The 27,708-nt window shown below is 37.3% G+C and overlaps 1 protein-coding gene across 1 annotated transcript in view; it reads right to left on the reverse strand.

Moving 5' to 3' along the window:
* cdh23 (cadherin-related 23) overlaps positions 1-27,708 on the reverse strand; it is a 240,909-nt gene that overhangs the window by 139,586 nt on the left and 73,615 nt on the right. The window contains exons 13-18 of the mRNA XM_038281401.1: positions 21,824-22,013; positions 21,518-21,663; positions 20,302-20,521; positions 15,459-15,611; positions 15,151-15,264; positions 12,380-12,528 (exon numbers count right to left, since the gene is read on the reverse strand). Of these exons, the coding sequence (XP_038137329.1) occupies positions 12,380-12,528; positions 15,151-15,264; positions 15,459-15,611; positions 20,302-20,521; positions 21,518-21,663; positions 21,824-22,013 (972 nt within the window). The remainder of the gene's footprint in view (positions 1-12,379; positions 12,529-15,150; positions 15,265-15,458; positions 15,612-20,301; positions 20,522-21,517; positions 21,664-21,823; positions 22,014-27,708) is intronic.

Genomic DNA, 27,708 nt, shown 5'->3' on the forward strand with positions numbered 1-27,708 from the left:
CCAGCGACATCACTAGTGCGTACAGGCGATGGGAAAAGTGAGACGGGGAGCTTGTGTGTTGCTGGTCTTTGTGTACGGTATCGCATGGAAGCGCTGACTAATGAACTGACTCTCTAACAAGTCATCCTGCTCCACTGGCCTTTTCACAGCTTTCCTGGCATTTGGTCTTAAAAATAATTTCACATCCCAATGTGTTTCCCTTAAACCGATAAGCCATGCTTTGTCTCCGCTGAATTAAGGACAATGACATTTACAAATGTTCCCCATGCTGAAGATGGGGGGGGGGGTTGCATTTTACAAGGGCTGTTTTAATAAACCCAATTTGTTTTACATTCACAGAAGCCTGTCAACCATCCACTGTTTTGTAGTCCTTGATTTAATAGCTGCATAATTGCCACAAATGTAGGAGGTTTGCTGCGTCGACGCATGCAGGTATTTCTATGCACCGCTGTGCGTGCATGTATACTGTAAGCCCTTGGGTGTATGATTTTTCTAATAAAGAAAAACTGAAAAAAAAAGAAATTAACCTCCAATAGCTTCATATGGCTTAAACCGCTAAGTCAGGAGCTGATTTGGCATTTTGACGCGGAGCCTGGATATTATATTAATTTGCCTTTTTCACATTCTGGAATCACATTCTGATTACATAACATAACATGCAGCATGCAGTTGTATTCTACATTTTGCTTCATTTAAAGCTGCAAGTCTTGTGTTTCAGTCAAAATGCTTCTGCAAACGTTTATTATTTGTAGGTTTTTGCATAATCTACCATATTTTCTCAATTTGTTTGTCCCTCTTGGAATGGTAGCAGTATCCAAACACTATGTCAGGTGGTTGGAAGGACGGATCCGAGCGTTTGATGATGATGCCACTGTGTTTATGGGAAGATGCTTTCCTTAAGCCCACAGATTCTCCCCCCCGAGCCGTGGGTATTTGGACCTTCTTCGCTATTTTGGACTTCCTTGGTTGCTTGTCAAATATTGCTCTACTTGTGACTTTAGTTTGATGGTTTGCAGGTCATCCATGTTCAAAGGAGCTCTGTGAGATGTTTAAGATTTAGTTTTACCAACTAAACCTCCTTTAGACTTCTGCAAAGCGTTGGTCAAGCACTGTTTTGCACTCATGTGATGGTCAAACCTAGCCTCGTGAGACCATCCTGATCTTGCAAGCTTTCAAGGTTTCACTCGCAGATCAGTCTGGAGACTCTCTGTAAAGAAAATTTGGAGCCGTTCACCAAACGAACGTCCAATCAGCGTTGGCTTTGAGGGGGTTGAGGTGTGACGCAACGAGAAGCGCGACAGTTCAGTCTAAAGAACATGGCGGCTTCTGCCGATGAAACTAGCGTTAGCGTGGCTATCGAGAGTATTTCTTCACTGAAAGAAGAGCAAAACACTGCTCTGGAGGCTTTTCTCAGAGGAAAAGATGTTTTTGCTCTTCTCCCGACTGGTTTCAGCAAGAGTAGCCTGGCTTGTGGTTGTGTTTTCGTCGTCGCTCTGTTAGTACGTCATATGCTTCGTTGATCTGATTGGTTTATTTGGCCCGTCTATCACCAACATAGGCCAATCAGCTAACCAGTATTTTCGCCCCTTCCCAAAATTACTTCAACGGAAGGTTTCCAGATGGATATGCAGAGCAAATCCATCTGGCGGAGTCAGGTTAAGCAAATATAGCAAAGCCGCTCTCTGCCATTGAACACGGGAGCAGCAGACGCATCTGGACACACTGGATGCCCTTCGGGAGTGTCAAAGCTGCCTTTGACGAGCGTCTGACTGTCCGAACATCGCGGAGTCAGGTTAGGTCAAACCATCACTGGATTAAATTACAAAAGGATTTCATTTTACACTGCAAAAACGACCTCAAAATTAGTAAAAATGTCTTAAATTAAGAGTATTTACCCTTAATTTGAGCAGGTAAATAAGATGATTTGCCAATGGAATGAGTATTTTTACTCTTAAAAGAAGGTATCTAGATATTATGCACTTGAAATAAGACAATGCGACAGTGTTGGGAAAGTTCTCTTTCTACGTGAACTAGTTCAAAGTTCAGTTCACACATTTTAAACTGAACTAGTTCAGTTCATAGTTCACAATTCCAAAAAACGAACTAGTTCATAGTTCTTTTTTTTTTTTTTATATATATTGCTCAATTACACCATAGCCTACTGTAGAACCACAGACAGCAATTATTTTATCAGTTGTAACTCTGAAACTGTGCGTCAGATTTCATCTTCATATCCAGTTTTGAATCCTTATCCAACCAGGGTTTACATTAGCATTGAGGGGACAGCATTTCCCCATTGTTGCTTTAACGCTTTGTTGCTGTCCATTCACTTCACACTAGTAGCAGCTGCAGCTTTCACCCCTACAGTATATTCTCAGAAACATCAGGAAAAATGTGCTGCTTGAATGGTCTTTTTTATGAGTAATTATTAAAAGAAAAACAGGAAAGTAGTCTTTAAGGAGCAAATGTTTTTTAAATTTTAATAATTTTTTCAATTTAAAATTCCATTTCAGTACATACTAAAAAGGAATACTGGAATCCTGGAAAATTATACCAGGCAGGTTTAACAAACAAGTTACATGGATAGTAAAACCCTCAAGAACAGGGGTCTTCTATGTTTTCCAGACCAAGGACCCCCAAACTGATGGCGAGATGGAGCGGGGACCCCCTAACTATATATATTGTATGAAATTGTGTCCTATAGTCACTCTATTACAGATGGAGTAATGTAAAGAAATTAATTTCTCCCTGGGATTATTAAAGTTTTTCTGATTCTGATTCCTGGTTGATGGGACAGGTGTTGTGAAGGAAACGGTGCCCAGCTTGAAAGAGCTCCTGTGTGTCGCTGAATGTGAGCATTGATGACTAAAAGACATCTTTTGTCTCCATTTATCTGTTTACTACAGTGTGTTGATTTCATGTTAATGAGTATTTAAAGACATTTCAATTAGTGGGGGGGGGGGAAATGCAGGGGGGGGAATATAAAAATATCAACTAACCATGCAGACCCTCATGCAGTACCTCCGTAGACCCCCTAGGGGTCGCGGATCCCCTGTTGAAGACCTCCGCTCAAGAAGATTTTACGAACACAAACTGAGGGACCAGGCTGAGGTAGGAATTTAAGGTTACTGAAGTGCGGATTTTTTTACTGAAAGCCGGCGGGCAAACTTGTTGCCATCATCCTCACCGACCACCTGGTCATAAACCTGTTTTAAGTCACCTCCATGCTGCTGTTGCTTCCACGCTGCATTTTGTTTTGATGACGCACGCGGCTGTAGGCTACGACGCTGGTAGCTGCTGTTGCCAGATTGGGTGTTTTTCCCGCTACATATTAAGGCCTGTTTACGGTGTGATTTAGCCGGGGTTTCGCCTGGAGGGCTTTATAGAAATCTGGCAACCTATTGAACGGAGCTGAACTGAGAGAGCGTGCCGTTCACAGACACCAGAATGAACGAGTTCACAATAACGTTCATCAGGCAATAATGCCGTACGTTCAGTTCACGTTCGCCCAAAATATGAACGAGTTCATGAACTTCCGTTCAATGAATGCGTTCAGGCACAACACTGCAATGCGATTGTTTTTTTCTTATTTTAAGTGTAAATTGTCTTGTTCCATTGGCAAAGTGTCTCACTTACAGGTGCTGGTCATAAAATTAGAATATCATGAAAAAGTAGATTGATTTCAGTAATTCCATTTAAAAAGTGAAACTTGTATATTATATTCATACATTACATACAAACTCATATATTTCAGATGTTTATTTTGTTTAATTTTGATGATTACAAATGACAACAAATGAAAATCTCAAATTCATCATATCAGAAAATTAGAATATTGTGAAAAGGTTCAAAATTGATGGCCCCTGGTGCCACACTCTAATCAGCTAATTAACTCAAACCACCTGCAAAAGCCTTTAAATGGTCTTTCAGTCTAGTTCTATAGGCTACACAATCATGGGGAAGACTGCTGACTTGACAGTTGTCCAAAAGACGACCATCGACACCTTGCACAAGGAGGGCAAGACACAAAAGGTCATCGCTAAAGAGGCTGGCTGTTCACAGAGCTCAGTGTCCAAGCACATTAATAGAGAGGCGAAGGGAAGGAAAAGATGTGGTCGAAAAAAGTGTACAAGCAAGAGAGATAACCGCACCCTGGAGAGGATTGTGAAACAAAACCCATTCAAAAATGTGGGGGAGATTCACAAAGAGTGGACTGCAGCTGGAGTGAGTGCTTCAAGAACCACCACACACAGACGTATGAAAGACATGGGTTTCTGCTGTCGCATTCCTTGTGTCAAGCCACTCTTGAACCACAGACAGCGTCAGAAGCGTCTTGCCTGGGCTAAAGAGAAACAGGACTGGACTGCTGGTGAGTGGTCCAAAGTCATGTTCTCTGATGAAAGTAAATTTTGCATTTCCTTTGGAAATCAAGGTCCCAGAGTCTGGAGGAAAAGAAGAGAGGCACTTCATCCACGTTGCTTGAAGTCCAGTGTAAAGTTTCCACAGTCAGTGATGGTTTGGGGTGCCATGTCATCTGCTGGTGTTGGTCCATTGTGTTTTCTGAGGTCCAGGGTCAACGCAGCCACATACCAGGAAGTTTTAGAGCACTTCATGCTTCCTGCAGCTGACCAACTTTTTGGAGATGCAGATTTCATTTTCCAACAGGACTTGGCACCTGCACACAGTGCCAAAGCTACCAGTACCTGGTTGAAGGAACATGGTATCCCTGTTCTTAATTGGCCAGCAAACTCTCCTGACCTTAACCCCATAGAGAATCTATGGGGTATTGTGAAGAAGAAGATGCAATACACCAGCCCCAACAATTCAGAAGAGCTAAAAGCCACTATTAGAGCAACCTGGGCTATCATAACACCTGAGCAGTGCCACAGACTGATCGACTCCATGCCACGCCGCATTGCTGCAGTAATACAGGCCAAAGGAGGCCCAACTAAATACTGAGTGCTGTACATGCTCATACTTTTCATGTTCATACTTTTCAGTTGGCCAACATTTCTATAAATCCTTTGTTTTTATTGGTCTTCAGTAATATTCTAATTTTCTATTATGATGAATTTGAGATTTTCATTTGTTGTCATTTGTAATCATCAAAATTAAACAAAATAAACATCTGAAATATATGAGTTTGTATGTAATGTATGAATATAATATACAAGTTTCACTTTTTAAATGGAATTACTGAAATCAATCTACTTTTTCATGATATTCTAATTTTATGACCAGCACCTGTAAATACTTAATTCAAGAAAAATTTCACTTGTTTTAATAAAAAATTACTAAAAAAAGGACTTTAATAAAAAAATAATTTTTTTGCAGTGTAAGGGTAGGCTTAAAGCTTATAGTTAGAGTGGCTCAGGTTATCCTGAGCTATCTCTATAGTTATGCTGCTATATGCTTAGACTGCTGGAGGACATAGGGACCCCTTTTTCATCATTCTGCTTCATTCTATCTCTATTCTCCCACTCTGCAGAATCTGTTAGTTCAATCTCTAACCTTCTGCTCTCTCTGCTTTTTCTCATAGTAGCTTCATCTGGTCTGTTCCTGTTTGGCTGTGACTCCATCCTGGAGAGAAATATCAGCTGTGCTGCTGCCATCAACACCCTTGTTTATAAATGTTGGAGCTTGGCCTGTTTTCCAGTGTGGTCCTGTTTCTCTGACTGTGACTAACTGGATGTGCTCTCTTCATCCTCTGACATGGGAGCTGGCTCAGAACCCTTTTGTATCTATGCTTCTTTTTCTATGTCTGCTTCTCTCTCCTTGAACCCCAGTCGGCCTCGGCAGATGGCCGCTCACACTGAGCCTGGTTCTGCTGGAGGTTAAAAAAGTTTTTCCTCTCCACTGTCACTACAAGCCTGCTTAGTGTGAGGGATTGCCTTCGAGTCAATGAGTCGATGCTATCAGCTGGTTTTCCTTAGATAGAAAATTTGTATGATCTGGCTGAATTGTAAGGTGCCTTGAAATGACGTGTTGTGAATTGCCGCTATATAGATAAACTCAAACTGAATTCAGGCGCATCAGATTAAAGTTGGCCAAATTCATGCATGTCAAACTTTATTTCTTTTACGGCACTAGTTGCTTGTTTTTTCGACAGTAGGCTGACAGTAAAGGGGGTATGAGAGAGGGGGAGAGACATGTGCCATAACAACTGTGCCACTTGCACACCCAAGGATGTCAAACTTTAAGGGAGTTGCCCTTTAAACAAAATGATGAAAACTAGGAATCAACACACACAAATGCACACATTAAAATATTTAGTTCAAGTATCTAACAAATGCTTTTCTCCATCCATCTGGGACAGAGACAAAATGGACTCCACCAGCCCAGACTCCAACATCATCTTTACCTCCTCCTACGGAGAAAACGTCACTCTCTCCACCTCGACAACCACCAGCACGTCTCCAGCAGTGGTGCAGCCTCCATCCCATCCATCAGACCTCCATGACCCAGAGTTCACCATTATGGTGGTGTTAGGACTATCCCTGCTGCTGGTTGGGTTAGCCGCCTTCCTTGCCCTGTGCAGGCGCTCTGAACCGGAGGAGGACTTTGAAAGGAGCTGCGCTCCTGGAGAGAGACTGACTGGTGGAAAAGGAATGTCCACTGAGCCCCAGTTAAAGACTTGGAGGAGACTGGGTTCATATCGCCGCTCTTACAACCTCTCCTTTAGACGACCGCCTTACCGCCGGCCACAGCAGCACGATAGATCAGGCGTCTCTGCACCATCGCAGACACCACGGCCGGAGTCCAGCCTGGAGCCCCACATCACTACGCCCTGCCTGTTTGACTATGTCACTGAAATCTGACGGGTCATATGAGACAAAAAGACATTTCTGAAAGATGTTGCTCTAAGTTTCTTCTAAACATGTGTGGTCAAATTCTGGAAATGAAGCATAAACAAAGTTTAAAACGGGATTAGAGACTCAATTGGTGTTTTCACCGTTTACCGCTGTGAAACAGTAGAGTCAAAATAAATGAATCATAGATGTACAACATCTAGAAGGAGAAAACAGCTGGACTCGTTTACTGTCACCTTCTCTAACATAGAAAGTAGGGCTGGGCATTGGATCGATAAATTGTTAAAATCTCATTTTTTTTAGAAGAGATAAAAGACATCTCCATATGGGTTCTATGCTCGACATCGGAATTTAACACTTTTCTAAGTTACTTTTTCAGCCATTTCTGACCTGATCTCATGTTTATTTAGTGACATTTGGGACAAAGCTTCCATTCAGAGGTACCTTTTGATATTTACTTTATGGAAAGAAAAACATTTGAGATAAATAACATGAAGCACCATACAGTGATTTTTCCCTCCACTGTCATCGTGTGCATGGCTGGTGTGAGGGATTGCTGCAGAGTCAACGGCTCAATGTAAGCAGATTTCTACTATTGCCGCATGCTCATCCAGGCTCCTGGAAAAGTCCAACTGGAAGCAATCAGCTGGTTTTAGATAGATACCTTTGAACAATCTGTCGGAGACGTTTAATGGGAAATCTCTGTAAAGTACGGTGAAATGATATTTGATGTAAATAGTGTTTATATAAATAAAACTGAATGAAACAGAGTTGAAAAGGTAACAGTTACTGCACTTGATTAAAGGTTTAACGACTTTTGTTCTGCAGAAGTTAGTATTTCATTTTCACTATTCATATTCCAAATCTGCAAGTAGCATCATTTTTCTTTTATTTCCCTAACTTCTGTGCTTAGGTTTACTTATTACATCAGAGAAAAACATTTCTTGTGTAAAGATGATATAAAGAAGATGTTGCTTCTTAAAGAAATGAGGTGTTGCTGGAATTGATCGATTTTTTAGTTCACCGGAAAAAATCAAAATCTAGATAAGTCACTTTTTCTTAAAATAAGTGCATTTTTTCTTGAATTGAGAAGGTAAAAGAGACATTTTGCCAATACGACAAAACAATTTCTATTTAAAATAAGAAAAAACAACTGCATTGTCTTATTTCAAGTGCATCTTATCTAAATATCTTATTTTAAGAGCAAAAATACTCATTCCATTGGCAAACCATCATATTTACCTACTCAAATTAAGGGTAAATACACTTAATTTAAGACATTTTTACTTATTTCTAGATAATTTTTCCAGTGTTTCTGCTTTCCAAAGCTGTTCAGCACCATGAAGGACAAACATGCTACCAATAGAAAAATGCAAGACTGAAGGATGCAAAGGAACAAATCCCTCCTCAGGTTCACCAGGCTATGCAGACAGTTGTACTGTCAGTGATTTACTATCTTTGAAAGTCTTTGAGAGCTTTTCAGGTTCCCCGCAGGTCGGACAGATCTCAGCAGCCTGACTTTTCTAGCTCTTGATGGTCTGTTGACTCCTGTACATCCAGAAAAATCTTTGGTAACATCTCAAAGTTCAAAACCAGGTTAGAATAATGCTCCCTCATGGGGGAGTGCTGGTTAGAGCAGTCCGCTTTAGCTCTGAGAAGGTTGCAAGTTCCCGGTTCGATCTCCACAGCCTGCACTCTGGGTCCCTGAGCAAGACCCTTAACCCCACGCTGCTTCCCAGGCGCTGAACAGTGTCAGCCCACTGCTCCGCATGGGGATGAGTTTAATATGGACAGTTTATTTCTCCATTGTGGGACAATACATTTCTATTTCTCTATGCTAATTATTAGCACAGCACTTCTAGGAAATGATAAAAGGTAGGAGCCTGCAGAGATCTTCAAACTGATCCTCTCTGCTCTCTTGTCTTCAGCTCAGCCACAAAAGTTTTTGATGAATTTAAAGAACGGGGTCTGAGAAAGTCATGCACTGCAAAAACAATCTAGAAATAAGTAAAAACTTCTTAAATCAAGAGTATTTATCCTTAATTTCAGCAAGTAAATAAAATTATTTGCCAATGGAAATTGTATTTTTTACTCTTAAAATAAGATCAGATAATATGGACTTGAAATATGATAATACAGTTGTTTTTTCTTATTTTAAATGTAAATTGTCTTGTTCCATTGGCAAAGTGTCTTACTTACCTCCTCAATGCAAGAAAATATGCACTTATTTTAAAAAATATATACTTATTTAGATTTATAGTTTTTGCAGTATGGAACAGGTTTGATTTTTCTCTAAGTGGAACCGTTGCATGTTTTTGATCACTGTGCTCCTGAAAGAACTTATGATGAAGAAGACAAGCAGACCGAAAACATCAGAGATCCTCTACTCAAACATGTTCTTCAGCAGATTTTTCTTTTAAAACCACGTGCGATCTTGGGTTTGCAAACTTCAATGTGAGACTAATCTGAGCTTCAGCTAAAAGTCCCAGTGAAAATCAGCAGACTCTAAATGTTTATTTATGCGACAGAAGAACAGAGAAATCTTTTTGCTGCCGCTCATCCAAAACAGCCACTTGTTGCTGCGGTTTTCTAGCAGTGAGGCAGGTGGTAGAAAGCTGACTGTGGCTCCTCATCCAGTCCTATTAGACATGTTGATCGTTGCTGTAAAGGTCAAAAGGGATTTTTCCTGCAACCATTTCCTTACTTACTATAATTCCACAGTTTGTCTTTCAAACGCCAATCTCTGTTTTTCCCCATACTATCAGTGACTCAGGCTAACGGTGTCAGGGTTGGTTGTGGTTTAGGACCCAAATGCAGAGGCAGAGAGGCTGAGGTGATTTCTTGTGGATTTAATCAAAAAAGTAAATAAAGGCAGGGATGCAAAAATCTAGTGATGTTATGAGATGAGCCGAGGCTTTGAGGCGTGTGTCGAGTAATGGAGGGGGCGTTTCCCCAAAGCGCGTGTCGAGGCGTGATTCATTTAGAGGAGGGGCCAAAATTTATGACGTCAAAAGCCGTGAAACCACGTGACCGCTTCGGGAAGTGGTTCAGAATTCGCAAGAATTTTGAAAGGCATCTAAACAGCCTCAGTGTTCAGTCAAGATGTGGGAGTTTGGAGGAGAGATGCTCTCAGCTGGATAAAGTTTGGATAGATTCTAATAATAGATTGGTTGGAATAAACAATGTAATTATCAAAATTTGAGCAAACCACTGGACAAAGCCCGCGTTAACACGTCAGTGTTAAAAAGTATTTTCTCCTGGGTGAGATCAGCTACATAGGTGGTGTCAGCTGTAAGAGTCACGCTCCCACTCTAGAGGTTGATGGTTCAAGTCCTGTCTTTGACTTTTGAAAATTTCGATTACACTTAATTATTTTGGCTGATGAGACTAATTTGCAGTTTTTTGCCCGAGTAAAAATATAGATTGGGTAAATTAGGTCGGTTTAGCCAAAAGATTGGTTTAACACAACTTCCAACCTGATTAAAACCAAAAAACGTGGAAAAACTATCATGTTTGAATAAAAATGACTAACACCTTTCATTTTGTTCATCATTACCCAATTTGCACAAACACTGTCACTGTCTGCTTGAGTTTATTTCACTAAAATGGCAGAAAAACGGTGCACCTTAAATTATTGTTCTAAGAAATTTTACACTTAAAAAAACTTACAAAAGATTTTATTATAAACACCAACCATTAATAATTAATAATTTCAAGGGAACTTAAAAGGGGAAAAAAAGAAAAACAGTTGCAAAAAAAAAAAAAAATCACTGATTTTATTACACACTGTAGTTCTGCTGTCCACCAGTAGGTGGTGACATGTTCACATGAAGCCTCATGAACTGTGGGGATCGTTGAAGCAATTTGGCCAAACGGTTCAATGCCTCATGAGGCTTTATCTCAACATCACTACAAAAATCCAACTAATAAAGAAAAGCAAACCAGAACTATGGAGACATCTGGGGAAGCCAAACACTAGGAGCCAGGGAGAGACGAGGTTGGTGGACAACAGCATGGGAGGACAGCTGACAGAGACAAAGGCAGGGCTAACGAGCTAACAAGGAGCAGGTGTGAGAGGAGACAACGAGGGAGCCAAGGCGAAAGGAACACACACACAAGAGGGCAACAGAGGACAGAAAAACATGACTAACATAAATCTAGAAATTACAACCAAATTGGAATTAAACCAATAAAACTAGAAAACAAGGAGAAAAGTAAAGAAGAACAGAACCAAGACCATGACAAACGGACCTCTGTTTCACATTATAGTTGTACCCCATGTAAACATAAATGATTTATTTCCTAATAAAATTTCTACGCACGGACATAAACATGAAAACAAACAGCGAAACTGATACAGAATTTTTTTTTAAAAAGGATTATTTTTGGGAAAATCCCAGCAATTTCACTGGAAAAAAATCGAAATCTAGATAAGGCATTTTTTTCTTGGATTGAGGAGATAAAAGAGACATTTTGCCAGTGGAACAAGACAATTTACATTTAAAATAAGAAAGCACAATTGCCTTGTCTATTTTCAAGTGCATTTTATCTAATTATCTTATTTTAAGAGTAAAAATACTCATTCCATTGGCAAAATATCTAATTTACCAACTCAAAATAAGGGTAAATGCACTTAATTTAAGGAATTTTTACTTATTTCTAGATCGTTTTTCCAGTGTTTTTTTTTCTTAAAAAAATGAAAAATATGTTTTTTTTAAAGCAGGATTTTAGATAATTATCTTGATTAATTATTATACTCCGTGTCTGTAACAAAACCGTTTTTTTAAGGCTTTTAAAACCTCTTTACTGGAGGTTACAGTTATAGTAGGCAAGGCAAGGCAAGGCAGGGCAAATTTATTTGTATAGCACAATTCAGTACAAAGACAATGCAAAGTGCTTTACATGATTAAAATACAGGAAGATAAAACAGAATCAAAGCAGGTAGGAAAAAATAAAAAATAAATAAAATTAAATTAAAAATGCTGAAACAAAAAATAATATTAAAAACAGTTGGACTAAAGAAAATATGTTTTAGTTGAACTGTTTAACTAGAACACACTGGAAAAAATAGAAATCTAGATAAGTCAATTTTTTATTAAAATTAGTGTATTTGTTTTTGGATTGAGGAGGTAAAAGAGACATCTTGCCAATGGAACAAAACAATTTACACTTAAAATAAGAAAACGCAATTGCATTGTCTTATTTAAAGTGCATATTATCTAATTATCTTATTTTAAGAGTAAAAATACTCATTATAATGGCAAACCATCTCAATTACCTACTCAAATTAGGCATAAATACACTTAATTTAAGACATCTTTTGTTATTTCTAGATCGTTTTTCCAGTGTAGTTAAAGGCAATCCTAAACAAATGTGTTTTTAGTCTTGATTTAAAGGAACTCAGGCTTTCCGCACTTTTACAGTTTTCTGGAAGTTTGTTCCAGATAAGTGGAGCATAGATAGTAGTAGTGATACTGGAATCCTGGGAAGCATAAAGCGTCGCACACTCAGCCAATCACAGAGACCCTAACAAAGACCTGGTTCTAAATTAGCTGAGCGTCCTGTCCTACCTGAAGGATGCTCGTTCCCCTGGGAACGGTTTCCAGAATGCTGGTCTCGTAGCTGTTTTGGAGGAAGATGGGCCTGTTGTCATTGACGTCCTGCACCTCAACAAACACAGTGGCGGTGCCTGTCCTTCGGCTCCCTGCTGGACCGTTGTCTGCAGGGAGAAAACAAAAAAACAAAACATCCACAATGCAAAAAAATGAAATCTAAATAAGTCATTTCTTCTTAAATTAAGTGCATTTTTTCTTGAATTAAGGATTTAAGTGAGACACTTTGCCAATGGAACAAGACAGTTTACATTTAAAATAAGAAAAAAACAATTGCATTGTCTTATTTCAAGTGTAAATTATCTAATTATCTTATTTTAAGAGTAAAAATAATAATTCCATTGGCAAATCATCTTATTTACCTGCTCAAAATAAGGGTAAATACCCTTAATTTAAGAAATGTTTTACTCATTTTGAGATCATTTGTATGATTAGTGTTTAGTTTGGATTAGATGGTTATTGTCTCATCTGATCTAAGACGCACTGAAGGGACCTGTAGGGCAGAGATGGGAAGTAACGAAGTACAAATACTTCGTTACTGTATTCAAGTAGATTTTTCTGATATTTTTACTTTACTTTACTGCTTATTTTTATGGCGACTTTTTACTTCTACTCCTTACATTTTTACACAAATATCTGTACTTTCTACTCCTTACATTAAAAAAAATTGTCTCGTTACTTTAGTTTTGAATCATTTCAATGGAGTTACCGTTATTATTTTTCACGTCATCAATACCAAATTCAATCTGATTGGATGGGAATCTACGTTGCATTTGACGCACCACTACAAGATGAATCGCCAGATTCGGCGGTATTCATTCGCTGCAAATCATTGCAGCTTGGTGGCGGTGGCGTTAGCATAGTAGTATGGACGACGAGATGATTGAAAATGAACACAACAGAGATCTAGTCCTATTGGCAGACATCCATTTAAAATGTAGGCAACGGCATGAAAAAAGTGGTTTCTACTTTTACTTTTATACTTTAAGTAAATTTACAAGCCTGTACTTTGTTATTTTTACTTGAGTAAAGAAGTTTAATCAGTACTTCCACTTTTACCAGAGTATTTTTTAACACAAGTATCTGTACTTTTACTCAAGTACGGAAAGTGAGCACTTTTGCCATCTCTGTAGTAGGGGCATGGTACACTCTCTGTCTTTAGTGCAGCCTATTGTTTCATGGGTAAATAAAAAACTGTTTTTTTTGCATTAACACTTTAAAATGTTTAGCCTATTTTAATTAATTGAAATTGAAGTCATGTTAACCTTTCAGAGCCGACTATTTATTTCGCTATTTTCTGTCATCTTGCACATCAGAGCAGCGTTTTAAACTTTTTGCATGATCTGTCTTTTCTACTTTTTTTTGTATGTTTGGTCCAAGTAGCAGAAAATCTACCTTGATGAAGCAAGAATTTAAAAATCCCCAAGTGCAGCTTTACAACATCATGTTCATAAAACAGTAAAAAGGAAACAGGATTTTTAATTATAGGAAGAATTATGTCAAAGATGTCATCATACCACTTGAACTATTTTCCACATAAAAAAAACCTCTAAATTTGAAGTACTTTGGTGCGTATATGTGATTCGAAAAAAAAAAGAAAGATTTGGTTTTCCAATTTATTAAAAAAACTAATTATTTTAACGTTGATTTGGTCCACCTCCCTCTGATAAATAAGATCAAATGAAACCAATTATCTTCGGAAATCCGCACATCAGTCTGTCTGCCTGGATTGTCAGACTGAGGAAAAGGTGCATTAATTCAAGCATTAAGCTGCACTGGAGGAGCTGCAGATATCCACAGCTCAGCTTTTTAGATTTCGGCAGCTCCTTAACCTTTTCATAACATGAGGACCCAAATTTGGGTCCTCAGCACTCGCCCCAAGATGGTTTTTAACACCTGTAACATATTCTCTGGGGTCTTGCCTTTATTTTGATACCAAAACAATTAAAATAAACTCTGTAGTTCTTGAGATATATTCAATTCATTTTGGGCATGTTATTTTCAAGCATATTTCTCGAAAACAGGCCTAATACCTCGGCTTCATGGATAAAAGACATAAAGATGACTGTAAAAGTCCTATTTGCTCCCCGGGAGCATTGTAGGGTTAACAGTCATTGCTAAGGAACCCAGAGTGGCAGTCTGTGGGAGTGGGTTTCAAACTCACAACCACAGATTCCAAGCTCTATGCCCTCACCACTAGGCCACCAATCCCCCTACACTGCAAAAATTATCTAAAAATGAATAAAAATGTCTTAAATTAAGTGTATTTACCCTTAATTTGAGCAGGTAAATAAGATGATTTGCCAATGGAATGAGATATTTTTACTCTTAAAATAAGATAATTAGATCATACGCACTTGATGTAAGACAATATAATTATTTTTTCTTATTTTAAATGTAGATTCTCTTGTTCCATTGGCAAAGTTTCTCACTTACCTCCTTAATTCAAGAAAAAATTCACTTATTTTAAGAAAAAAATGACTTATTGGGATTATATTTTTTGCAGTGTAGGCATTAAGTTTACCTGTAACCCCGTAAAGTTACAGGTAAACTGAGTGGTACCTGTTGCACAGTGGGTCAACAACAAAGAAGAAGCAGTACAGAAGCCTTGTGCAACTTTTTGTGGATTATTTTTTTTTTTAACCCGGATTATTAAGATGCAAAAAGACTGATTACTTTTGAATAGAGTTTTTTTTCTATTTTATTCAAAATGCAAATGCATGACACACCTATTGCCTCAATGACCAGAGTGTAGACCGCCTGAGTCTCTCTGTCCAAGCCCACCACAGTCCTAACGATGCCGTCTCGGAAGCCAACGCTGAATTTTCCATCTTGATTCCCACCTACAAAAATCAAACACAAATCCAGGTTTAAAAGAAAAGCAATGAAACAGCAATTCCGTTCTTAAAGAGATATGCACAGATATCCACAGACATGGATGGATGGTAGGCAGTGAAGCTTCACAGTACAATAGATCGGCTCATTTAATTGTGCAACACTCTAAACCCACAAACGTGTGACCGCTGTGACGTCTGACCTGTGATGAAGTAGCTAAGCTCTGCGTTGAGACCAGCATCGTTGTCAAAGCAGACGAGGCGCGCAACGATGTGGTCTCTGGGGACACTCTCCATCAGGGAAACATTGTAAACTCTGGGGTTGAAGGTGGGCGTCTCATCATTTACATCCAGAACTGACAGACACACAGACAGATACACACAGATAGATGTACATGAGGACAAGTAAGGCAGCAGGGCATGGCAGTGAGAAGCTAACCTAACTGGGTTAACTGGTTAACTTAAATAAAATGACGTACAGCCTGTTTTATTCAACGGTTTAATGTTTTATGAAGCAGAATATGAAGCTACAGCAGATTGAATTACAAAATAAATATATATAGTATGAAATATTGTTCTATCAAACTGGTCCTATAGTCACTCTATTACAGATGGAGTAATGTAACTAAAGTAATTTCTCCCTGGGATTATTAAAGTATTTCTGATTCTGATTGAATGGACAGGTGTTGTGAATGAAACGGTGCCCAGCTTGAAAGATCCATATTGAGATTGGATCCCAGTTTAGTTTTTTTCAAAAGAAATTGCTCTAATGTTTAAAGCTGAATGCATCAGTTTTTTTCTTCTATTTCAGATTTTATAGAAAACTGTAATTTTAACTTAAATTAAGTCAAAAATATATAAAATTCCAAAATTATGAATGTATTTTGACCTAATAAGAAATATAATTTTGATTAAACCTAATATATTATTATATATTTTAATATATTAAACATTAATATATTTGAATCCCTTGCCCTGTTTTTTTTATTTCATTATTTTTTGTGCCCCCAGGAAAACCAAGCTGGCCCCCTGGTACATTTGGTCTAGAACCGCCACTGGCATTGGTGACTGAAGGTCATCTTCTGCCTCCACTTATCTGTTTCCTACAGTGTTTTCAATTCATGTTAAAGGAATAGTACACCCAAAACATGATTAGCCTTCATTTTCTACTCACCCCCATGCTGAACAACACTCTGGAGTACTTTTTTGATATCTCAAATGCATCTGGAGATCTGGGAGGCTTCTTGCTGTCTGCTGACATTCAAATAATGGAGGTCTATGGTGACCGAGGCAGAAAGGTCCATAAAAGTCCACAGAAAACGTGTCAATATTCCTCCATACTGCTCGTCCAATGTATTCCAAGTGTCCTGAGTGGGTAGCGTCCAGAATTTACTCGAAACGAAGTCATTTAGAATGTTTTTAGAGCATAAACAGTATTGTATAGGATTTCCTCAAAGCGCGTTCACGAGTCTACGGAAACCGCGGCAGACCAACCCAGATGAAAGTGCGCATTCAGCTCGGCAAAGAACTCATGCTCTTCCTCAACACTGAAATCCTCAGACATTTTTCTTTCGTTGTTTCTTTCTTTGCACAGGTAAACAGCACATTTCTTCTTCTACGCTTGCATTATCGGCAGAGCAGACGCTGAATGCGCACTCTCGTCTGGTTTGGTCTGCCGCGGTTTCCGTAGACTCGTGAACGCGCTTTTAGGAAATCCTATACACTACTGTTTATGCTCTAAAAACATTCTAAATGACTTTGTTTCGAGTAAATTCTGGATGCTACCCACTCAGGACACTTGGAATACATTGGACGAGCAGTATGGAGGAATATTGACACGTTTTTTGTGGACTTTTATGGACCTTTCTGCCTCGGGCGCCATAGACCTCCATTATTTGAATGTCAGCAGACAGCAAGAAGCCTCCCAGATCTCCAGATGCATTTGAGATATCAAAAAAGTACTCCAGAGTGTTGTTCAGCATGGGGGTGAGTACAAAATGAAGGCTAATCATGTTTTGGGTGTACTATTCCTTTAAAGACATTTTAATTAGTGGAAAAAATTGCGGGGGGAGGGGGATATAAAAAAAAAAAAAGTCTAATCAACCAAAACTTTCGCGGCCCCCATGCAGTACCTCTGGGGACCCCTAGGGGTCGCGGACCCCCTGTTGAAGACCTCTGAATTAAACAATGAGGTGCGGCTTTTCTGCTTCTAATTTAAAAAGTTTTGAAGCAGATTGTGAACATTTCTAGAAAAACGGGAGTTTAGGTTTTTTGTTGGGTTGGAGCAGACCGGTATGTGAAGACAATGCCAGGGTGGAAAGACAGCAACGACCTCAGAGAGGCAACGGCTGCTGCTCATCAATCTGGGAAGAATTGCAAAAAGCTCAAAGTCAATTCACCTCTTCCCTGTTTCATAGGCGTTCAATCAGTCTTTTCTTCCATTTCAAACACAAAAACTTAAACCAAATTAGTTGCAGTATTTTTTGAATGACTTGAAATACTATCATTCAATCAATAATAAAGAATCAACTGAAAAACTTCACAGAAAGAAATATTTCACCCAATTTTAAGATTTATGTAAATTCATTAAATGAAAAAAAAAAATCCTGTTTACTCTCTTTTAGATATTTGTACCACAAACGTATTAAATGAACGTACATGATGCATCTCATCTGTATAACAAAGCTTTTTTTTTTATTTTGAATAAACATCAGGTTTATGTATTTGGTATCAAAAAAAAAAAAAAACTTACTCAAAATTAATACAAATGAGTGTATTAAATCCATAAAGTTATTATTATGCAATTCAAATAATAAACTTTATGGATTTGAAATAAATACCTTCATTACACTGGAAAAAAATCAAAATGTAGATAAGTTATTTGTTCCTAAAACAAGCTTAGACTGAGGAGGTAAAAGATACATGTTGCCAATGGAACAAGACAATTTACACTTAAAATAGGAAAACACAACTGCATTGTCTTATTTTAAGTGCATATTATCTAATTATCTTATTTTAAGAGTAAAAATACTCATTCCATAGGCAAACTATCTCATTTACCTACTCAAATTAAGGGTAAATACACTTAATTTAAGACATTTTTACTTATTTCTAGATCATTTTTCCAGTGTAGGGAGAACTGGTAGGAAACACTTTCTCTTCTCTAGAAATAAAAGCACAGCATCATGTAGGTGATCTGTTTTTCTAACACATAACTTCTGTAATAATACTCTTTAGAAAGAGGAGACCAAAGCATGTTTGGTAATAAAACAAATTTGAGCATTTGAGCCCAAACACACTGGAAAAACATATATTTCTTAAAATAAGGGATTTTTTTTCTTGAATTGAGGAGGAAAGTGAGACATTTTGCCAATGGAACAAGACAATTCACATTTAAAACAAGAAAAAAATAACTATTTTATTGTCTTAAGTATATATTACACTGAAAAAACCATCTAAAAATGAGGAAACAATGTCTTAAATTAAGTGTATTTACCATTAATTTCAGTAGGTAAATAAGATAATTTGCCAATGGAATGAGTATTTTTAGTCTTAAAATAAGATAATTAGATAATATTCACATGAAATAAGACAATGCCATTGTGTTTTCTTATTTTAAATATAAATTGTCCTGTTCCATTGGCAAAATGTCTCAATTACCTCCTCAATTCAAGAACAATTGCTCTTATTTAGTTTTCAATTTTTTGCAGTGTATCTACATACCTTATTTCAAGAGTAAAAAATCCTCTCTCCATTGGCAAATCATCTTATTCATCTACACAAAGAAGGGCTCAATACACTTAATTTAAGACATTTTGACTTATTTCTAGATTGTTTTTACAGTGCACCTTTAAACATCTCACAGGCATGAGGTGGAACACTGGAAAAAAAATCGAAATCTAGATAAGTCGTTTTTTTCCTTAAAATAAGTGCAATTGTTCTTGGATTAAGGAGATAAAAGAGACATTTTGCCAATGGAACAAGACAATTTACATATAAAATAAGAAAACACAATTGCATTGTCTTATTTCAAGTGCATTTTATCTAATTATCTTATTTTAAGAGTAAAAATACTCATTCCATTGGCAAATTATCTCGTTTACCTACTCAAAATAAGGCTAAATGCACTTAATTTAAGGAATTTTCACTTATTTCTAGATTGTTTTTCCACCTTTAAAGGCCTATAATCACTTTTAAAGGTGATTATAGGCCTGAATGCTAAGGTACGCTAGTGTCGAATGAGACCTCGTGTGTCTGACAGCTGAAGTCTGATTGAAACTGGATCACAAACCAACCAGCTGATGTTGTTTAAGCGAAGTGAAAACATAATAGCCCAGTCAAAGCTCAAACAGAAAATAGTTACTTGTTGATGGGTGTTTTTTTCCTTTTAACAGTAACTTTCTCTATTTTTTCTGTATGTGCCATTATCGTTTGGGTTGTTTTTCCTTCTATGCGTTGCAGGTAAAAACTTGTAAAGCTCAATCAGTTCTTTCTGAATTAATTAGGGTGTATTTCCTCTTTCACACTGCAAAAAATCTGAATCTAGATTCAGTCATTCAGTCATTTGTTCTTAAAATAAGTGCATTTGTTCTTGAATTGAGGAGGTAAAAGAGACATTTTGCCAATGGAACAGGTCAATTTACACTTAAAATACGAAAACACAATTGCATTGTCTTATTTCAAGTGCATGTTATCTAATCATCTTATTTTAAGATTAAAAATACTCATTCCATTGGCAAACTATCTCATTTACCTGCTCAAATTAAGGGTGAATACACTTAATTTAAGACATTTTTACTGATTTCTAGATCCTTTTTGCAGTGCAGTGACTGTATTGAATCACTTTTCAGTGATATCTCCTCGTCTTAAAAGCCCCAAATCACTTCTACTGACAAACCACCAGGAGGCTGCGGCATGTTTTCCAGTAGCTCTCTGAGATTTAAAAAGTTTGCCATCTTCCATAATTAATCAAGTCATCAGTTTGAAACAAGATTCAGTCAGCAGTTTAGGAATTTTCTCAAGCAGAGAGAGCCAATCAAAAGTCACCTGAGACGGTGAGAGTTGAAGTGGAGGTGCGAGGAAACTCCCCGGCGTCATGTGCAACAATCCTCAAGTGGTACTGGCCAATCTGTTCCCGATCCAGCACAGCCGTGGAGGTGAGAACGCCGGTGGAGGTGTTGAGGTGGAAGTCAAGGCGCGGCATGCCCATCTGGAGGGCCATCGTAATGCGACCGTTCTCGTCCTTATCCGGGTCCACTACCTGAACCTGAGGAAAGAAATACTCCTGTTACTCCTACAAAAGGTCTGCCATCAGAGAAGCAGAGAATTTACCATCTACACTGCAAAACATTGAAATCTAAATAAGTCATTTTTTCTTGCAATAAGTGCATTTTTTCTTGAATTGAGGAGGTAATTGAGACACTTTACATTTAAAATAAGAAAACACAATTGCATTGTCTTATTTCAAGTGAATATTATCTAATTATCTTATTTTGAGACTAAAAATACTAATTCCTTTGGCAAATTATCTTATTTACCTACTCAATTAATGGTAAATACACTTAATTTAAGAAATTTTCTTCCTCATTTTTAGATGGTTTTTGCAGTGTACCATATACTGCAAATAAATCTCTATTTACTGCAAAAAAGTAAATCTAAATGAGGCAATGTTTCTTAAAATAAATGCATTTTTTCTTGAATTGAGCTGGTAAGTGAGACACTTTGCTAATTGAGACAATGCACTTGAAAAAAAGATCTAGAAATTAGTATAAATCTCAAGATTTGTATAAATCTTCAAGAGAAAATGCACTTATTTTAAGAAACATTGCCTTACTTAGAATGACTTTTTTGCAGTGATTAGAGATATGATTATATTTACAATTCGTTTGCACACAGCCAGAGGCTATTTTCTCTATATTTGATTTACACAGGCAGTTTGGTTAGATTTAATTTAATTTATTTTGCCATAACCACGGCTCTGAGTGCAAAGGATCACCTTGCTTTTCAGATTTCTCCTCTTCACTGGAAAAACAATCTAGAAATAAGTAAAATGTTCTTAAATTAAGTGTATTTACCCTTAATTTGAGTAGGTTAATATCATTATTTGCCAATAGAATGAGTATTTTTACTCTTAAAAATGAGATAATTAGATAATATGCACTTGAAATCAGACAATGATTTCATTTTTTTGCAGTGCACTCCTATAAACATCTCTGTATCTGTGTAATATGACTCTAAACAGGAACATTCTTATCGTCTTTACCCTGAAGAATGAGGTTCCGATGGGAAGTCCCTCTGGAACTTCTGCTACAAACGGCAGGTTCAGGAAGGTTGGGTCGTTATCGTTAAGATCCAGCAGGTTGACAAACACTGTGGTGCTGGCTGTTGCACGCAGTGGAGGTGTGCCTCCTACAGAGGGCGCCGGAAGGGAACATAAAACAAAGCACACAGAGGAATACAAAACACAAAAGAGAATATGTTTCCATTAGTAGAGTCCATCAACTCAACAAAATCCTATCTTTGTTGTCTTGATAGGCTGCACACATTCAGATGAACATAAACTACTCACGGTCCACAGCAGACACTACAATGCTCCTCATGAGGACCGTGTCTCTGGAGTTTGAGCTTTCCCTGTCCAGAGTCATCCCGCTGGTGCGGATCTTCCCTGTCCTGCTGTCGATGGTGTAGAAAGGGTTTGCAGGACTGATCGCATACGTCACCGTCCCGTTTTCCCCGTTATCTGGATCCACTGCCAACACCTTCAATGTAGACAAGAGAGGGAAAGTGAAAATAACATGCAGCTTTAGGAACAGGAAGGATTTTTGATGAAAATGGAAGGAGGGAAGGAGACTGTCTGCTGTGTTTCTTTCTCTTCCTAATGCTGTTTTTCTTTACCGATGTTCTCCACACTGGAAGAATTATTCAGAAATAAGTAAAAAGTTCTTAAATTGAGGTTATTTACCCTTAATTTGAATAGGTAAATGATATAGTTTGCCAATGGAATGAGTATTTTTAATCTTAAAATAAAATAATTAGATAATATGCACTTGAAATAAGACAATGCAATTGTTTTTTTTCTTATTTTAAATGTAAATTGTCTTGTTCCGTTGGCAAAATGTATCTTTTACCTCCTCAATCCAAGAACAAAGGTACTTATTTTCAGAAAAAATTACTTATCTAGATTTAATTTTTTTTTCCACACTGGAAAAACGATTTAGAAATAAGTAAAAATTTCGTAAGTGAAGTGTATTTACCCTTAATTTGAGTAGGTAAATGAGGTAGTTTGCCAATGGAATCAATATTTTTACTCCTAAAATAAGATAATTTAATAACATGCACTTGAAATAAGACAATCCAACTGAGTTTTCTTATTCTAAATGTAAATTGTCTTGTTCAGTTGGCAACATTTCCCGTTTACCTCCTCAATTCAAGAAGAAATGCACTTATTTTAAGAAAAAATTACTTATCTAGATATAATTTTTTTTCCAGTGCAACAAACCTCTAAGGCCTTCACAGCAAAAACAATCTTAAAATAAGTACATGGTGCCCTTAATTTGAGGAGATTAATTTGTATATTTGCCCTTAAAATAACATAATTAGACATTATGCACTTGAAAAAAGACATTGCAGTTTTGATCAGTTTTAATCCACGTTAATCCAGGTTAAAAATCTAAATCTAAAGAAGTAATTATTTTCTAAAAATAAGTGCATTTCTTCTTGAATTGAGGACGTAAAGAGACAATTTACATTTAAAATAAGAAAATACAACTGCATTGTTTGATTTTAAGTGTATATGATCTAATTATACTACCTTAAGAGTAAAAATACTCATTCCATTGACAAATAATCTTATTTACCTGCTCAAATTAAGTGCAAATATACTAAATTTAAGAAATGTTTACTTATTTCTAGATCGTTTTTCCAGTGCATTGTCTCAATTTGCAAAGTGTGTCACTTACCAGCTCAATTCAAGACAAAATGCACTTATTTTAAGAAAAATTGCCTTACTTAGAATTACTTTTTTGCAGTTATTAGAGATATGTTCACTGGAAAAACGATCTAGAAATAAGTAAAAGTAAAAATGTCTTAAATTAAGTGTATTTAATCTTAATTTCAGCAGGTAAATGAGATAGTTTGCCAATGGAATGAGTATTTTTACTCTTAAAATAAAATAAGTAGATAATATGCACTTGAAATAAGACAATGCAATTGTGTTTTCTTATTTTAAATGTAAATTGTCTTGTTCCATTGGCAAAATGTATCTTTTTCCTCCTCAATCTAAGAACAAATGCACTTATTTTAAGAAAAAATAACTTATCTAGGTTTGATTTTCTTTTTTCCAGTGCAACAAATCTCTAAGGCCTTCAAGCAAAAAACAATCTTAAAATAAGTACATGGTGCCCTTAATTTGAGGAGATAAATTTGTATATTTGCACTTAAAATAACATAATTAGACATTATGCACTTGAAATAAGACATTGCAGTTTTGATCATTTTTAATCCACGTTACACTGGAAAAACAATCTAGAAATAAGTAAAAAATCCTTGAATTAAGTGTATTTACCCTTAATTTGAGTAGGTAATTGAGATAGTTTGCCAATGGAATCAGTATTTTACTCTTAAAATAAGATAATTAGATAATATGCACTTGAAATAAGACAATGCAATTGTACTTTCTTATTTTTAGTGTAAATTGTCTTGTTCCATTGGCAAAATGTCTCTTTTACCTCCTTAATCCAAGAACAAATGCACTTATTTTAAGAAAAAAATACTTATCTAGATTTAGATTTTTTCCAGTGTAATCCAGGTTAAAAATCAAATCTAAAGAAGTAATTCTTTTCTAAAAATAAGTGCATTTCTTCTTGAATTGAGGACGTAAAAGAGATAATTTACATTTAAAATAAGAAAACACAACTGCACTGTTTGATTTCAAGTGTATGTGATCTAATTATCTTATTTTAAGAGTAAAAATACTCATTCCATTGACAAATAATCTTATTTACCTGCTCAAATTAAGCATAAATATACTTAATTTAAGAAATGTTTACTTATTTCTAGATCGTTTTTCCAGTGCATTGTCTCAATTTGCAAAGTTTGTCACTTACCAGCTGAATTCAAGACAAAATGCACTTATTTTAAGAAACATTGCCTTACTTAGAATTACTTTTTGGCAGTGATTAGATATATGTTTATATTTATAATTCCTTTGCACTCAGACAGAGGCTATTTTCTCTATATTTGATTTACACAGGCAGTTTGGTTAGATTTAATTTAATTTATTTTGCCATAACCAGAGTGCAAAGGATCACCTTGCTTTTCAGATTTCTCCTCTTCACTGGAAAAACAATCTAGAAATAAGTAAAATGTTCTTAAATTAAGTGTATTTACCCTTAATTTGAGTAGGTTAATGAGATAGTTTGCCAATGGAATGAGTATTTTTTACTCTTAAAATGAGATATTTAGATAAAATTCACTTGAAATAAGACAATGCAATTCTGTGTTCTTATTTTAAATCCAAATTTTCTTGTTCCATTGGCAAAATGTCTCCTTTTCCTTCTCAGTTCAAGAACAAATGCACTTAGTTTAAGAAAAAAAATACTTATCTAGATTTAGATTTTTTCCAGTGTTCATGTTTATGCCCAAAATCTTAGCTGGTTTATGACAAATTCCCTCAATATGCATGAACGTCTGCAGTGATATGATGAAGTATGAAAAGTTAATGGGGTAGGAATACTTTTGGAGGCGCTTTAACTTCCCTCCCAGCTGTCGGTGTTCCAGCTTAAAGAAAAATGGATGCAGCTGTTTTTCTCTTGCAATTGTGATGGATGATACATGCTTGGAGCCTGAAGCCGAGCTAAAGCACAGGCTGATTTTTAAAGAGCTGATCAATTATTTACAGTCTTGACTAAAATTGCTGGAAAAGGGTTAATTGGTCATTAGAGAAACAAAGGCTATTGTAGGCGTTTAATTATTAAGAAGACATGTTAGGCTGGCATCTCTGAGACTCGTTGATTAGCCAAAACACAGACAAGGTAGGTGAAATAAGGTGTCGTGCAGTGGGAGCTCCGTTCCAGTAATCAATACTGCTCTGAGAGAAACACATTCAATGATATTTGCCTGGATGATCAAACCTGGGTTTAGAGTTCCTCCAGAGAGGCAGAGGAGAGCTTTAGAGGGTTATGTTGGTATAGAGCTGAATGTAAGAGGCTAAAGCTCTGATAGTGGGGAGCAGAGAGATTTGAGTGGGTTGATCCCTGGACTGGGCGCAGCAGCCAAATTCATCGGCTCACTGGACACCTAGAAGAAATCAGCAGGTGGCTTCCAGTCGCCATAGAAACACTGGATGGGTCCAGGCTACTCCGGGCCCAATTACTGAGCTGTGAGCCTGGATGGTCAGATTCATCGGAAAGTGGACAGTGGGGCAATAGTGTCTGTGCAGTGAGCACAGGATTTCATATACAGTATGCATTGCATCGCACCAAGGAGGAAGTCAACTGAGGAATAGGCTCGACAAAGTGGAAAAAGCAGCAACATTTTAGCAGAGAGCAGCCGTCGCCTTCATTTGATTTTCTCCAACTCTTCTTCGTTTCACACTTGTGCTCTGCAAGACTGAGCTTCGCCTCCTCTTCTGCCTAGAAGCTGAATAATTTGTTATGCATATAACTACAGGCTACACTTTAATTAGCAATCAGACTCCTTTAATTACACTCGGCGACGCCTCCTTAATTAATGGACAATCAGGCCTTCATTATAAACAACACACTGCAAAGACACCGACGGGACAGAAGAGAGAGTTTGGGATAATAGCTGAGTTTACTTTGAAATGACCTAAACTGCTCTGGATATGAGTCCATCAGTAAAGGAGGAGGAGGAGTCCTAAAGCTCCAGCTGTTTCTCACTTCCTTCAGCTCAAATAAGGGAAGACGAATTTCTCTTCTATTAAGCAACCTTAAATAATTGAATACACTATATCTTATTGAAACCCATATTCTAATATCTTAAAAACCTTCAATTACGATAAAAAAATACTTAGTTCCATTGCTGGAAGAAAACACAAGAGTTAAAGTGTTTCTAAGCTCAGAAAACTTAAAAGAAACCAGGTCGTCTGCGTATGTCGCAATGAACGCGACATACGCCCCTTCCGCAGACACTCTGGTGCACCGCTTCAAAATTGTAGGTGACCACAGACAGCGCCTCTGATTGGTCAAAAGTACACATTGCAAAAAAATTCAATCTTAATAAGTAATTCTTTCTTAAAATAAGTGAAATTTTTCTTGAATTGAGGAGTTCAGTGAGACACTTTGCCAATGGAACAAGATTATTTACATTTAAAACAAGAAAAAAACAATTGCATTAACTTATTTCAAGTGAATTTTATCTAATTGTCTTATTTTAAGAGTAAAAATACTCATTCCATTGGCAAATCCTCTTACTTACCTACACAAATTAAGGGTAAATACACTTAATTTAAAAAATTTGTACTTATTTCTAGATCGTTTTTGCAGTACATCTGCTCTACTCTATACGTATTTCCGGTTTGGTTCCTTACCGGCTTGTTTTGGTAGTCTGACCGCCATTGTGGAAAACGACACATGAAGATGGACCCTTTTTCCACCTGGATCCCCGCTCTTTTTGGCCCTCATGTCCCTCTGTTGTCGCACAAACTTGCCCCCACTTCCTCACCGCCGTATCTAGACCCACAGCTAGTTCCCCTCTTGGCCCTCTTGCGTTGTGGCGTGGAACAACATAACGCCGCCGTTGTTTATAGATGCTGGAGATCGGCCTGTTTTCCAGAGTAGTCCTGTTTCTCTGACTGTGACTAACTGGATGTGCTCTATTCGTCCTCTGACATGGGAGCTGGCTCGGAGCTCGTCTGCCTGGCTGTGTTTCCTGGACAGCGCCGCCTTTTACAGCTGCTTTTTGTGTCTCTGCTTCTGTCTCCTTGAACCCTAGCAACCTCAGCAGATGGCCGCTCACACTGAGCCTGGTTCTGCTGGAGGTTTCTTCCTGTTAAAAGGGAGTTTTTCCTCTCCACTGTCGCTTCAAGCATGCTTAGTGTGAGGGATTGTATTTGAGTCAATGAGTCGATGCAATCAACTTTTTTTCCTTAGATAGAAAACTTTGTATCAATCTGACTGGATGATCTGGTTGAACTGTAAAGTGCCTTGAGATGACATGTGTTGTGAATTGGTGCTATATAAATAAACTGAATTGAATTGAATATCGGGCATAAATCCAAAATATCTGTCAACAGCTCACTGCGCCACACTGCTGCGGGAGGATAAACACCCCTTAAGGCTTGCATACATGGATCGTATGCGCTAACCACCAAAACACGCCCACATACCTTCATTTCTAAATATTAAACTGTAACAGCCGAAGGTTCAATTGGTTCAAGCGACCAACTATTTACGACCTCTCCTGTCACTACACATAATAAAAACTGATTTAGTA

This window comes from Cyprinodon tularosa, unplaced genomic scaffold, assembly GCF_016077235.1.
Source record: "Cyprinodon tularosa strain WSP-4 unplaced genomic scaffold, ASM1607723v1 ctg170, whole genome shotgun sequence".
Classification (NCBI taxonomy): Eukaryota; Metazoa; Chordata; class Actinopteri; order Cyprinodontiformes; family Cyprinodontidae; genus Cyprinodon; species Cyprinodon tularosa.